General features: G+C 36.8%; 1 protein-coding gene and 1 pseudogene across 2 annotated transcripts; both read left to right on the top strand.

Moving 5' to 3' along the window:
* The first annotated feature begins 245 nt into the window (after positions 1-245).
* LOC145229713 (uncharacterized) lies at positions 246-6,036 on the top strand. The gene is made up of 15 exons (XM_080095046.1): positions 246-309; positions 546-698; positions 1,304-1,483; positions 1,639-1,815; positions 2,141-2,286; positions 2,411-2,534; positions 2,612-2,751; positions 3,070-3,292; positions 3,545-3,680; positions 3,737-3,878; positions 4,175-4,331; positions 4,803-4,982; positions 5,240-5,458; positions 5,552-5,788; positions 5,969-6,036. Exons 1-15 carry the CDS (start codon positions 246-248, stop codon positions 6,034-6,036), a joined length of 2,346 nt encoding a protein of 781 aa, XP_079951172.1.
* Positions 6,037-6,356: 320 nt separating this feature from the next.
* LOC145229715 (sushi, von Willebrand factor type A, EGF and pentraxin domain-containing protein 1-like) lies at positions 6,357-12,001 on the top strand (annotated as a pseudogene). The gene is made up of 14 exons (XR_013860471.1): positions 6,357-6,387; positions 6,432-6,608; positions 6,975-7,154; positions 7,310-7,486; positions 8,458-8,603; positions 8,729-8,852; positions 8,928-9,067; positions 9,315-9,536; positions 9,791-9,926; positions 9,983-10,124; positions 10,421-10,577; positions 11,043-11,222; positions 11,469-11,687; positions 11,778-12,001. The product of XR_013860471.1 is annotated as a sushi, von Willebrand factor type A, EGF and pentraxin domain-containing protein 1-like (transcript).
* The last annotated feature ends 2,152 nt before the right edge of the window (positions 12,002-14,153 follow it).

The raw sequence follows: 14,153 nt of genomic DNA on the forward strand, positions 1-14,153 counted from the left end.
TGTGAGTCACTTGCAGAAGGGACAGTGCTTGAGAACGCTAGGAGGTAGGCCTACTTGAGCTTGATTGAAACAGAATGAAACACAACTGTCGCAGCCGATTTAGCAATTGCAGTTATACTTGTTGCTTTAAAGTGCCAAATCAGTTTTTTGTATTTTAAATTTTAATTGCGGCCCTGGCAAATAATGCATGAATTGAATTAATGTTAATACTGATGTGTGTTTTACAGGAAAACTAGATGATTGTTATGAAAACCTTGTGTATTATCGTTTTGTCACTATTCTGTCGTTCAGTCTCAATTGTACGACCTGGTAAGTAAGAAAGTATCACTACTGCTTATTTGCAATTAAACTTGTACCGTAACGGTTACATTTACTGTATTGATGTGGTGTCGTGTTTAATTAAAAGTTAAATTTCGACCCATCGTAACTTATTTTAGGATGATGTACATTATTTACTTTTATTGTTGTCTTTTCAGTGGGTTATAACAGGCAAACACAAATTTAATGCTTTAGGATTGTTATTACAAGTTGAATATTTTTTGCAGGTTCTTCACAAACAATTTGCCCCAGCAGAGATTTAAATCTCATCGAGTCTGGAAGAAATTGTCGGAAACCGTGCTCAAGTGATTCCGATTGTAGAGGGCGCTTCAAGCGGTGCCGATGTGACGATGTTTGTGGCATGTCGTGTTTCAACCCAAGTAAGTTGATGGTAATCGAATTAAAAAATGAATTGTTAGGTCATATGTGTGTAAACACGAGCACAAGAATTTGAGATTTTTACTTTTGTGGCGGTTTTAAGACACCTTTGTTTCACAAAATGAAGTTACGCAAGTGGAACCCTGACACAAAGAAAATAAAGCAAATGATTGTGAAATATGTTGGAGTAAAATGCATGTGCAAGGTTTTGATCCTAATTTTATCGTAAGATGGTTAATATAATTGCAAAAATTTGAGCTTATCGGACAAAATTAAATTGCTATTGTGAATGGCTTCTCATTTTATGTATTGTGCTTGTCCTTTTATCGTTAAATATTTTTACCTTGAAATCATTTAGTCGTGAATAGATTCGTCAACATTTACTGTCCATTTCCAATATCTCGATTCAACGAGTGTATCCGAAAAAACATAAAAGTATTAGTGTGAACAGTTGAAATCGTAGAAGTATTTAATCACTGATATCAATTTAATGACCTTCAGAAACCTTGTTTATGAATATGATCAAAGAGTCTGTCCATAACTTGGCATGAAAAATGTATGTGCTGATGTTTTATGCTGAGCTTACTGTCGCCATTTGCGTCAACAGATGCGGAGTGTGCCAGATTACCCGTAATTTCGTTTGGAAGAGTCATTTATCGTTCCCGAAACACAAGATACGGATCTCAGGCTGAATATCGTTGCCATCCAGGCTGGGTGTTAACGGAAAACGCTGTCCGTACATGTCGAAGTGACAAGAAATGGTCGGGGACAGAGGCACGGTGTTTAAGTAAGGTCTTTGGTCGCTTCAGGTTCTTTAGTCAGTTTATACCAAAAGGTATTCGAACTATCATTTTGTCTTGGTAAATTCTTATACTTAAATTCGGTTCCGTTCAAAGCCACTTGGTTTGTAGCGACAAACTTCATTATGTATATTTGTGACAGTTTTACGATGCAATGTCCCAGTGGCACCTGATCATGGTTCGGTTGTATCCGAGGCAGTAGATTTCACCTACAAGTCTCGAGTTAAGTTTGCCTGTGACCCAGGTTATAAGAACATTGGAAGTGCTTCGGCAGTTTGCAATAAAAGAGCTACTTGGGTAGGAATGGCAAATTGCACGGGTAAGAAAATTTACTTTAAAGCAAGAACTATGCTATTGTTATACATTTTAACCTTCGAACCATATAAAACCGGTTTATTGTGAGCAAGCCTTTATTTCCCATCAAAAATCCTGACATCAAACAGCAAATAAAATCTTAAAAATAAATTTTCTGATAAGAATAAGTTCAATGAATTTTTAAAAATAACCGAATAAAAAGGTTGTTAAAATATTTCAATTTAATTTGCGAAAGTTGCAGATAACCTAATCAAAGCATGCGTATTATTCACGTTTTAGTGAAACGGCATCAGGCAAATTTGTTTTAACAGTCTAATATTTTCATGTAGGTATAAAACTGAAGTGTGGACAAACTGTAAACCACACAAGCACTTCACCTTCCCGATCCGTTGGTCGAGTTGTCGGAGGAATTAATGCAGGCAGGTCTTGGCCATGGCAAGCTTTAATTATGGTCAAGCACGTAACAGTTTATAACGTAAGTAACGGTACAGTTTATTATGCAGTTTTATTATCTTAAACAAACAGCTTGACAGAAACCGATTTAACTTTTATTCCTCGGTCTTGATGGCTTACCTAGTCGACTTTGTGTAATTGTTTAGAGCTTCGCGAGTAGTTTTGCCGGTGGAACTCTGATCAATCAACATTGGGTTCTAACAGCAGCTCATATATTTGATGGTTACTCCAACATTGAGAATTGGACAAAACGCTTCGCAGTGGCCGTAGGTAAAAAAAAACAAAAAAATGCTAGGGATTTGCATCGTATGTTACATGACAACAAAGTTATATTCTTATTTTGGAAGGGATTTTTAGAAGACCTTACAGAAGAAGTAAAATCGACTCTAATGTAATTATGTTTCAACCGAGAAATATTGTTGTACATGACCGGTTCGATCGATCTGACCGACATGAAAGAAGCAACTATGATTACGATGTTGCACTGGTAAGATAAAGGTTTGTTAAATATTAAACGACCACAAATAATATCAAATCGAGCAGGGTTCAGTTGGAACTAGGAGACCACAAATAAACCACAAATCGAGCGACCACAAATAATATCAAATCGAGCAGGGTACAGGTGGATTAAGGTCTACGCAACTGAGCAATTTAAAATCAGTGTTAGTTTTGAGTCGATGCAATGACCTTCAAAAATATTTACAGGAGGATGCTAGCCGTGTGACTTAACAAGGGATCCACCTTTGCGGGCATAAAAGGAAAAGGGACGTATCATTTAACAATGGTTTTGTAAATGTTTTTTTAGATTCGCGTGGGCATAGAACTTAGTACCATCAAACAAAATGAAGAGTGGATTTGGACCAACAGCGCACCTGAGTTTAACGGAACAATTCCACTCACACCCCATGTGAACCCTATATGTCTTCCTTGCAGTAATACATGTATTCCGATAGAAAACTATATGTTCCGAAATGGAAGCAGGTTAATAAACGAAAATGACTCCGAAGGTGTCAAATGTCTCAAGAAAGGTAACTTCCTGCCGGGCGTCGTATTGGCCAAGCTTTATTGTGTAATTCTGCAATATTTTCTTACCAATGATGGGCTACATATAGAGATTTAACGTGAATTTGAACGAAATATGCGTTCAAGTGAAATATGATCACTCAAATGTTTTGTTGTAGTCAAATCTCATGTAACTGTGAAGCTAAGAAGAAAAAACGATGCAAGACAATTATGATAAAATAACCCAACATCGCCGAACAAGATTTTTTTCCTTTTAGGAAAGTGGCTTGCGAATCATTTCACTGAAGATCGAGCACGGGTGTTCGTTACAGGTTTCGGTTATACGAATTTGACACGCAAAACCATGCCATTCAAACTTCAACAAGCAACGCAACGAATTCAACCTGACTCAATGTAAGGGAAAATGCTCCTCTATCTGTCTCCAAATCATGTCACACTTTTATCTTCAGATGCAGAATTGCTGCCAACAAAATAGTAAATGAAACTTTACTGGATGTAAGGTATACAGATCGTATGATTTGTGCTCGATCTGAACCGAGTGCAGTATCGGATGCTTGCAAAGGTGACAGCGGTGGACCTTTGATGCGAAAGGTATGTTGGCAATAGGAAACGCTTCACGTATTAGAAAACACTCCGCTGCAATCTATAAAAATCGCCAGATTATTTGACTAATCAGCTAACTTGCACTTGACGCTTTTAGTTTGACAGTGGTACTACGATACATGGTAAAATATGTATTAATGCCAGTTCCAGCACAAGCGCGATAACCTGCGTCACTTGAAGTAAAGTTTGAATTTAGAATATTTAGGCTATTTGACTAAATCGTGGTTATCAAAAAACGTAATCTTTCTGAGTGGACTTATATGGTAAAAATTTTCTACTGGCAGTACAAAATCCCAAACACCTCAGAATCGTGTTGGATTCAAGTTGGAATCGTCAGTTTTGGACACGGATGCGGTCAAGTCGACAGAAATACTGGTTTCCGCTTTCCAGGATTTTATACTGATGTTTCCAAAGTTCAGAGTTGGATTGAATCAATCATTGGTAAATACGACTATTACAATCACCCATAGTTCTAAACTATAAAATCAGTTTTTGTAATAACTAGTTTGAAAAACAAATTATAACTTAATTGAAATTTATGCATCATAATTCCAAAGCAAATTTCTGTTGCAATATCGCCCAACCACTAGAAACTTTCAACGTGAGAAAAAGTTGCAGTATAAAATGTTTCATTCAAGTTTTTGCCTGAAACCCTTAAACGCATTACAAATTCAGCTCTCATTTGCACTTGCTGGCAAACTCGGATGTCCAATTTTGTTGGGTTTAAGTCGATACTGTAAGGTAAAACTTCTTGAACCGTTGTCCGAAAAGTGTGGAATATTTTTCTAGTCGGAACACTAAAAGTATATTTTGATTTTCTGCGTTACATATTTCACTGTTATGATGCACTGAATTGTTTTTGAAACATCGAAAATATTTATTTGTTTTTTTGCAATGACGCTTTTGATGCAGATGGAATAAAGTGTCCGAGTTTTGTAGTTGAAAACGGTCGCCTAGTTCCACAACGAAGTGTATACGCCCATGGCTCAACTGTTACCATCGAGTGCCATACTGGTTACCAACTAAAAGGGACAAGTTCTCAAACCTGCACAGAGGATGGTCTTTGGGTTAACGATCAACCAAGGTGTATAGGTATGTTGAAATTTATTAAAAGATTAATGGACATCAATGTGGAATGGGTTTTTAAGAAGAAACTTAATCTGATTATGTTCTTGTTTTCCTACAACTCATATATTTTAAGCAAACAAACGACATTTAATATCGAGTGTTGAAATGTGTGTAACTGACCCTTGTAAAGTGGCTACACAAAACACACTTAATTCTCTTTGCATGACTCCTTAGACTAGACACACACATTCACAAACAAATTACTTAAACCGTCTTTGCAGACCCGAAGTGTCCAGATTTTCCGCGCTGGATTGACAATGGCGAGGTTAGGATCACGTTTCCTCGTAAAAGTCAAGGACATCACCTCCCTGGGACTAGAGTCAGTTACACATGCCGAGATGGTTACCACATTATCAGCACAAGTTATCAAACTTCGGTCACATATACCTGTCTTACGACCAAACGATGGAATGCCAACCCAAGTACCGTCTCATGTGTTAGTAAGTCAGTTAATAAACAGAATATGTTGTCCGCAAAACACAAAAATTAATTGCCTGTCAGGTCATTTGATGTGTTACACGTTTTTTTTGCAGAAAAAACTTGTCCACCATTAAGAAGAATCATCAACGGACAAATGAATCCTGTATTTCAAGAGGGGTTGCGCCACCCAGTGGGCACATCTGTTTCGTTTACATGTACATCTGGCTACAGGTTGACCAGCATATCACCGCTTCGTTGTCAGGATTCCGAAAGTTGGTCTAGAACCCAACCAAACTGTCGAGGTAATATGTTCATCATGTTAATGCTCGAATTATCTTGTGTTATCTGTGGTCAGTTCAGATGGACACAAAATTATTGTTGCCCTGATATTTTTTTAGTTTTATATACTTACTTGGCATGCCAAAAAATATTCGATTTATTGTCTGTAACGTAATAATAGAGCGTTCCGGTTTCTACTTCAAATCAAATTCACAATGACAGCGTTAAACGGCATTCGTTTTGGATTACAGATACTCTTACAGATTTTCACAACACAAATTCAGTTGATTCGTATTCAAAGAAAAAAGTACTTCAATAATAAACTTAAGCATAAACATATACAGCAAACAAGTCAATATGAAAATTTAACTGAACATCAGCCAAACATATCAACTACTCAACACTAACACTAGTTAAAGGTCTAAGCAGCAACAGCTTGGCAAACTGCCACATAACAAATCACTGATGCATAAATAGTTTAACTCCTGCTTCAAATAAAAATTACTAATGCATATAAGGTACAACAAGTCAAAGGGCGGACAAAATGCATTTATGCAGACCACATTTTACTAAGTGGCGATTTTAAACACAATACGTTTTTTAGTTTCTTTTCAATCAACTCTTTGACAAAACTGCGCTATGGTGATGTATTTGCAGAATTACACAAACGGTAAGATTATTCCGTGTTTTAGTTAAAAAAAAACGTTTTTGCAGTGATGCGGTGCAGGAGTTTCAAAGTGCCCGAAGGTCGTCTGATTCCACAACAAAATTCCTACGTCAGTGGTTCAACGGTTTCTATCGAGTGCAATGAGGGCTTCAGACTAAATGGGATGAATTCCCGAAGCTGCTCTCAGAGTGGTAATTGGGTTGGAGAAAAACCGAGGTGTACAGGTATGTTAGGATTTTAATTCTAAAAAAAAGTTTTTTACGCAAATATAAAAACGCAAACAACAGAGTACACTGTTCTATTGTTGACATCGTTAAACATTTTACCTTGAAATCATTTAGTCGTGAATAGATTCGTCAACATTTACTGTCCATTTCCAATATCTCGATTCCCTGAGTGTAACCGATATAACATAAAAGTATTAGTCTGCACAGTTGAAATCGTAAAAGAATTTGATCACTGATATCAATTTAATGACCTTCAGAAACCTTGTTTATGAATATGATCAATAAGTTTGTCTACAACTTGGCATAAAAAATGTATGTGCTGATGTTTTATGCTGAGCTTATTGTCGCCATTTGCGTTAACAGTTGCGGTGTGTGCCAGATTACCCGTAATTTCGTTTGGAAGAGTCATTTATCGTTCCCGAATCAGAAGATACGGATCTCAGGCTAAATATCGTTGCCAACCAGGCTGGGTGTTAACAGGAAACGCTGTCCGTACATGCCGTAGTGACAAGAAATGGTCGGGGACAGAGGCACGGTGTTTAAGTAAGGTCTTTGGTCGCTTCAGGTTCTTTAGTCAGTTTATACCAAAAGGTATTCGAACTATCATTTTGTCTTGGTAAATTCTTATACTTAAATTCGGTTCCGTTCAAAGCCACTTGGTTTGTAGCAACAAACTTCAATATGTATATTTGTGACAGTTTTACGATGCAATAAAACAGTGGCACCTGATCATGGTTCTGTTGTAACCGAGGGAGTTGATTTCACCTACAGGTCTCGGGTTGAGTTCACCTGTGACCCAGGTTATGAGAACGTTGGAAATGCTTCGGCAATTTGCAATAAAAGAGCTACTTGGGTAGGAATGGCAAATTGCACGGGTAAGCAAATTTACTTTAAAGCAAGAACTATGCTATTGTTATACATTTTAATGTTTGAACTAGGGTTGAATTATCCGGATAACGGATAACCGGTTAACCGATTAACCGAAGGGTTTTTTGCTATCCGATATCCGGATATTTTTGTGTCGGTTAACCGGATGACAAAAGAATAGCGCCGCGTAAGCGTTTTATGCATTTTAAAATAAGTTTAGAAAACACGAGTTAACGTGCAGTGATAGGTGCAACAGACGACTTTATGTTTATCCTAATTAATACGAATATTCGCTTTGTTGTACATATTCCCTACTGATGTTAAAATTGCGAAATAATTGAAGTCACACTAATATGGTAGAAAATTAACCATTGTAAAGTGATTCAACCGGAAAGACATATTGTGAGATTCGAAAAAGAAATGTAGCCTATATGTTTAATAACAATGTTTGGGGCATACTTTCACTCAAAAGGGCAAAAGGTAAAACAACTGATGTATAGTTCTTTTTCAGAACTACACTGCTTAAGCAGTAAAGCGCAAACTTGACAAATGTTGGACAATTATAAACACTAAAATAACATTTGTTCCACAATTGGATGATGTTGTAATAGACTTGTTATTATCCGGTTAACCGGATAGTTAAATTCAAAATATCCGTATATATCCGTTATCCGGATAGTGGAAATTATTGATATCCAAACCAACCCTAGTTTGAACCATATAAAGCAGGTTTACTGTGAGCAAGCCTTTATATTCCATCAAAATTCCTTACATCAAACAGCAAATAAAATCTTAAAAACAAATTTTCTGATAAGAATAAGTTTAACGAAATTTTATTAACCGAATAAAAAATGTATTAAAATATTTCAATGTAATTTGCGAAAGTTGCAGATTACCTAATCAAAGCATGCGCATTATTCACGTTTTAGTGAAACGGCATTGGGCAAATTTGTTTTAACAGTCTAATATTTTCGTGTAGGTATAAAACTGAAGTGTGGACAAACTGTAAACCACATAAACACGTCACCTTCCCGATCCGTTGATCGAGTTATCGGAGGAATTAATGCAGACAGGTCTTGGCCGTGGCAAGCTTTAATTATGGTCAAGCAGGGAACAGTTTATAACGTAAGCAACGGTACAGTTTATTATGTAGTTTTATTATCTTAAACAAACAGCTTGACAGAAACCGATTTGACTTTTATTTCCTTGGTCTTGATGGCTTACCTGGTGGACTTCTTGTAATTGTTTAGAGCTTCGCGAGTAGTTTTGCCGGTGGAACTCTGATCAATCAACATTGGGTTCTAACAGCAGCTCATATATTTGATCGTTACACCAACATTGAGAATTGGACAAAACGCTTTGTAGTGGCCGTAGGTAATAAAAGATAAAAATACTTGCAAATTGCATTGTATGTTACATGACAACAAAGTTATATTCTTATTTTGGAAGGGATTTTTAGAAGACCTGACAGAAGAAGTAACATCGACTCTAATGTGATTGTGTTTCAACCGAGAAATATTGTTGTACATGACCGGTTCGATCGATATGACCGACATGCAAGAAGCAATTATGATTACGATGTTGCACTGGTAAGATTAATAGTTTGTTAAATATTAAACGACCACAAATAATATCAAATCGAGCAGGGTACAGTTGGACCTAGGCCTACGCAACTGAGCAAATCAAAATCAGTGTTAGTTTTGAGTCGATGCAATGACCTTTAAAAAATATTTACAGGAGGATTCCAGCCGTGTGAGTTAACAAGGGATCCACCTTTGCGGGCATAAAAGTAAAAGGGACGTATCATTTAACAATGGTTTTGTAAATGTTTTTTAGGTTCGCGTTGGCATAGAAGTTAGTACCATAAAAAAAATGGAGTGTGGATTTGGACCGACAGCGCACCTGAGTTTAACGGAACAATTCCACTCTCAACCCATGTGAACCCTATATGTCTTCCCTGCAGTAACTCATGTATTCCGATAGAAAACTATATGTTCCGAAATGGAAGCAGATTAATAAACGAGAATGACTCCGAAGGTGCCAAATGTCTCAAGAAAGGTAACTTCCTGCCGGGCGTCGTATTGGCCAAGCTTTATTGTGTAATTAACTGCAATATTTTTTTTATTAATGATGGGCTACATGTTGAAATTACCGTGAATTTGAACGAAATATGCGTTTAAGTGAAATATGATCACTCAAATGTTTTGTTGTAGTCAAATCTCATGTAACTGTGAAGCTAAGAAGAAAAAACGATGCAAGACAATTATGATAAAATAACCCAACAACGCCGAACAAGATTTTTTTCCATTTAGGAAAGTGGCTTGCGAATCATTTCACTGAAGATCGAGCACCCGTGTTCATTACAGGTTTCGGTTATACGAATTTGAAACGCAGAACTATACCATTTAAACTTCAACATGCAACGCAACGAATTCAACCTGACTTAATGTAAGGGAAAATGCTACTCTATCTGTCTCCAAATCATATCATACTTTTATCTTCAGATGCAAAATTGCTGTCAACAAAATAGTAAATGAAACTTTACTGGATGTAAGGTATACAGACCGTATGATTTGTGCTCGATCTGAAACAAGTGCAGTATCGGATGCTTGTAAGGGTGACAGCGGTGGACCTTTGATGCGAAAGGTATGTTAGCAATAGAAAATGCTTCACGTATCAGAAAACACCTCGCTGAAATCTATAAAAATCGCCAGATTATTTGACTAATCAGCTAATTTAAACTTGAAGCTATTAGTTTAACAGTGGTACTACGATACTTGGTAAAATACGTATTAATGCCAGTTCCAACACTAGCGCGATAACCTGCGTTACTCGGAGTAAAGTTTGAATTTAAAATATTTAGGCTATTTGCCTAAATCGTAGTTATCAAACAATGATATCTTTCTGAGTGGACTTATATGGTAAAAATTTTCTACTGGCAGTACAAAATCCCAAACACCTCAGAATCGTGTTGGATTCAAGTTGGAATCGTCAGTTTTGGATACGGATGCGGTAAAGTCGACGGGAATACTGGTTTCCTCTTTCCAGGATTTCATACTGATGTTTCCAAAGTTCAGAGCTGGATTGATTCAATCATTGGTAAATACGACTATTGCAATCACCCATAATTCTAAACTATAAAATCAGTTTTTGTGTAACTAGTTTGAAAAACAAATTATAATTGTAACTTATGCATCATAATTCCCAAAGCAAATTTCCGTTACAATCTTGTCTAACCATTAGAAACTTTCCACGTGAAAATTTGCAGTATAAAATGTTTCATTCAAGCTTTTGCCTGAAACAAATAACTCTTAAACGCATTTTAAATTTAGCTCTCAGTTGCACTCGCTGCAAACTCGGACGTCAAATTTTATTGGGATTAAATCGATTCTGTAAAGTAAAACTTCTTGAACAGTTGTCCGAAAAGTGTGGAATATTTTTCTACTCGTAACACTAAAAGTATATTTTGATTTTCTGCATTACATATTTTACTGATATGATGCACTAAATTAATTTTGAAACGTCGAAAATATTTATTTGTTTTTTTCCAATGGCGCTTTTCAGGTGGAATAAAGTGTCCGAGTTTCGTAGTTGAAAATGGTCGACTGGTTCCACAACGAAGTGTATACGCCCATGGCTCAACTGTTACCATCGAGTGCGATACTGGTTATCAACTAAATGGGACAAGTTCTCAAACCTGCACAGAGGATGGTCTTTGGGTTAACGATCAACCAAGGTGTATAGGTATGTTGAAATTTATTAACAGATTAATGAACATCACCGTGGGCTGGGTTTTTAAGAAAAAACTTAATCTTGTTTTCCTACAACTCATATATTTAAAGCAAACTAACGACATTTAATATCAAGTATTGAAATGTGTATAACTGACCCTTGTAGAGTGGCTAAACAGAACACACTTAATTCTCTTTATATGACTCCTTCGAATAGAAACACACATTCACAAACAATTTACTTAAACCGTCTTTGCAGACCTGAAGTGTCCAGATTTTCCGCGCTGGATTGACAATGGCGAGGTTAGGATCACGTATTCTCGTGAAAGTCAAGGACATCGCCACCCTGGGACTAGAGTCAGTTACGTATGCCAAGATGGTTACAAGATTAACAACACAAGATATCAAACTTTGATCACATATACCTGTCTTACAACCAAACAATGGAATGCCAACCCAAGTACCGTCTCATGTGTTAGTAAGTCAGTTAATAAACAGAATATGTTGTCCGCAAAAGACAAATATTTATTGTCTGTCAGGTCATTTGACGTGTTCCACGTTTTCGCAGAAAAAACTTGCCCACCGTTGAGAAGAATCATCAACGGACAAATGAATCCTGTATTTCAAGAGGGGTTGCGCCACCCAGTGGACACAGTTGTTTTGTTTACATGTTCATCTGGCTACAGGTTGACCAACACATTACCGCTTCGTTGTCAGGATTCCGAAAGTTGGTCTAGAACCCAACCAAGTTGTCGAGGTAATATGTTGTAATCATGCTAATTTTCGAATTATCCTGTGTGATCTGTGATCAGTTCAGATGGACACAAAATTTTTGTTGCCCTGAGATTTTTTAGTTTTATATACTTACTTGGCATGGCGAAAAGTAATCGATTTATTGTCTGTAACGTAATAACAGAGCGCCCTGGTTTCTCTTCAAATCAAATTCACAATGACAGCGTTAAACGGTATTCGTTTTGGATTACAGAAACTCTTACAGATATTCACTACACAAATTCAGTTTATTCGTATTCAAATGTAAAAAAGTAGATAATTAATAAACATAAGCATAAACATATACAGCAAACAAGTCAATATGAAAGTTAAACTGAACATCAGTCAACTACTGAACACTAACACTAGGTAAAGGCTAGGTAAACACTAACACTAACACTAGGTTCTAAGCTGCAACAGCTTGACAAACTGCCAAAAAGCAAATCACTGATGCATAAATAAGTTAACTCATGCATCAAACTAGAAGGGTGGCTTAGCAAATTTTGTTGTTGCACATACACTATAAACTATTTTAAAACATTAATATATTTCCTATGCTTATTTTGTATTGGGTCCGATATTAGCCATCATCTTTTATAACCTTAGTTGTTTCTGCAGGCAGAAACTCATGGGTCCCCACACATGTAAAGTTAAAAATAGTGCAAGAGAAAACCATAGTCCACGTGCTACCCAAATTTTAGCCAATTCCGACACTGTTTTATAAACTGACCCATTTTAGGTTAGTAGGGTAACTAATAGGTTTGAAAATAAACTAAAAAAATATGAAACCTCAATGACTCAATCAACAGTACTGCAAAATGTTGAAAATTTCGACCACTAGAGGTGTTTTGAGCAACGAGTAACATACAACTCGTTGCCCTTGTAGCACTATTGTGTAGTGGCCAGTAACATACAAATACATTTTGCACTTTGGGGGCTTGTGGGGTAAATGTTGTGGCTACGGGGTTGAACACAACAATCGACAACTATAAATGTCATACTCTACCAGCTATCCAAATTTTAGCCAATGCCGACATTGTTTACAAACTCACCCATTTTGGGGGGCTAGCGGGGTAAATACTGGGGTTATCAGGACAAACAAAGTGGGATGCACATCTACATAAATATATCTACCATCTGTGTAAATGTCACCCAAGTCCATCAAGGATTTGATAGAAAAACGAGTCGGACAAACTTTGGATCGATAAACAATCAAGTGTCTAAAACAGTGGTTCTCACGAGCTGAATTTCGGGGGGCCACGGGTTTAGCCTCATCAGCAACAGCAAATAAAAATCAGCGAGTCATTTTCTTGTATAATGCACAGAATTAGTGTGTGCTGCAAATATCTTTATTTCCCAACACTCTTTATCCTTATTAAGGTTTGTCACGATTACAGTTTGTTGTTTACTCTATTCGATTTGTTTAAATCCGAAATTATTTCCGAATTTCAACAAGAGTTTGCCATTAAATTTTTTGCAGGAGGCCACAGATCTTACACTGCTATTTGAATAGGGCCACAAGGCCCAAAATGCACTTTTAGGGGGGCACGGTCCATAAAAGGTTGAGGACCACTAGTTTAAAACAAGTTTGTTTCGATTTCTAAACCTTGTTGTGTGTTAAGGAATTTTACACACTTCAAATAACAACTCATTTTTTGTTACAGCCCCGACCTCACCACCCACTACCGAAGGTTTGTTGTTTGACAATTACAAAAATACTAAACTTCCAACAACTGTTGTCATTGCTTTCTTGCAGATTTAAAAATCACGACCCAGCCAACAACGGCAGAAACATGCGGGTTTAATGCAACCGCTACAATTACCGCTCAAACTATTAGGTCGCCTGGCTACCCGACTGGTTACCCTAGCAACAGTGAATGCTATTGGCTGATTCGCGCCAGTGAAGGCAAGCAAGTCAACTTTACAGTGGATACACTTCACACCGAGATATGCTGTGACTATCTACAGGTGACTCAAGTTGACAAAACTTTTATCCATTTTCTATTCTATGTTTTAGCCGAAAATACAGTACTTTTGTTTTTTCTTCTGTCCTGTTGCAACAAAATTTCCAAACAAAATTTTAATTGCTGCGAAACTAAACTATTGCCACAGACTTGTTGACAAATTTAGTAAACCAACCATTTCTCCAATTCGCAAAAACAAATAAAAGAAA

This window comes from Phallusia mammillata, chromosome 5 (assembly GCF_965637545.1).
Source record: "Phallusia mammillata chromosome 5, kaPhaMamm4.hap1.1, whole genome shotgun sequence".
Classification (NCBI taxonomy): Eukaryota; Metazoa; Chordata; class Ascidiacea; order Phlebobranchia; family Ascidiidae; genus Phallusia; species Phallusia mammillata.

Bases quoted from the DNA above. Each gene is read 5' to 3' on its own strand.
- LOC145229713 (XM_080095046.1), top strand. From the start codon at position 246: ATGAAAACCTTGTGTATTATCGTTTTGTCACTATTCTGTCGTTCAGTC. The intron at 2,287-2,410 runs GTAAGTAACGGT...GTAATTGTTTAG, and splicing joins AGCACGTAACAGTTTATAAC to AGCTTCGCGAGTAGTTTTGC. The intron at 3,681-3,736 runs GTAAGGGAAAAT...TTTTATCTTCAG, and splicing joins CGAATTCAACCTGACTCAAT to ATGCAGAATTGCTGCCAACA.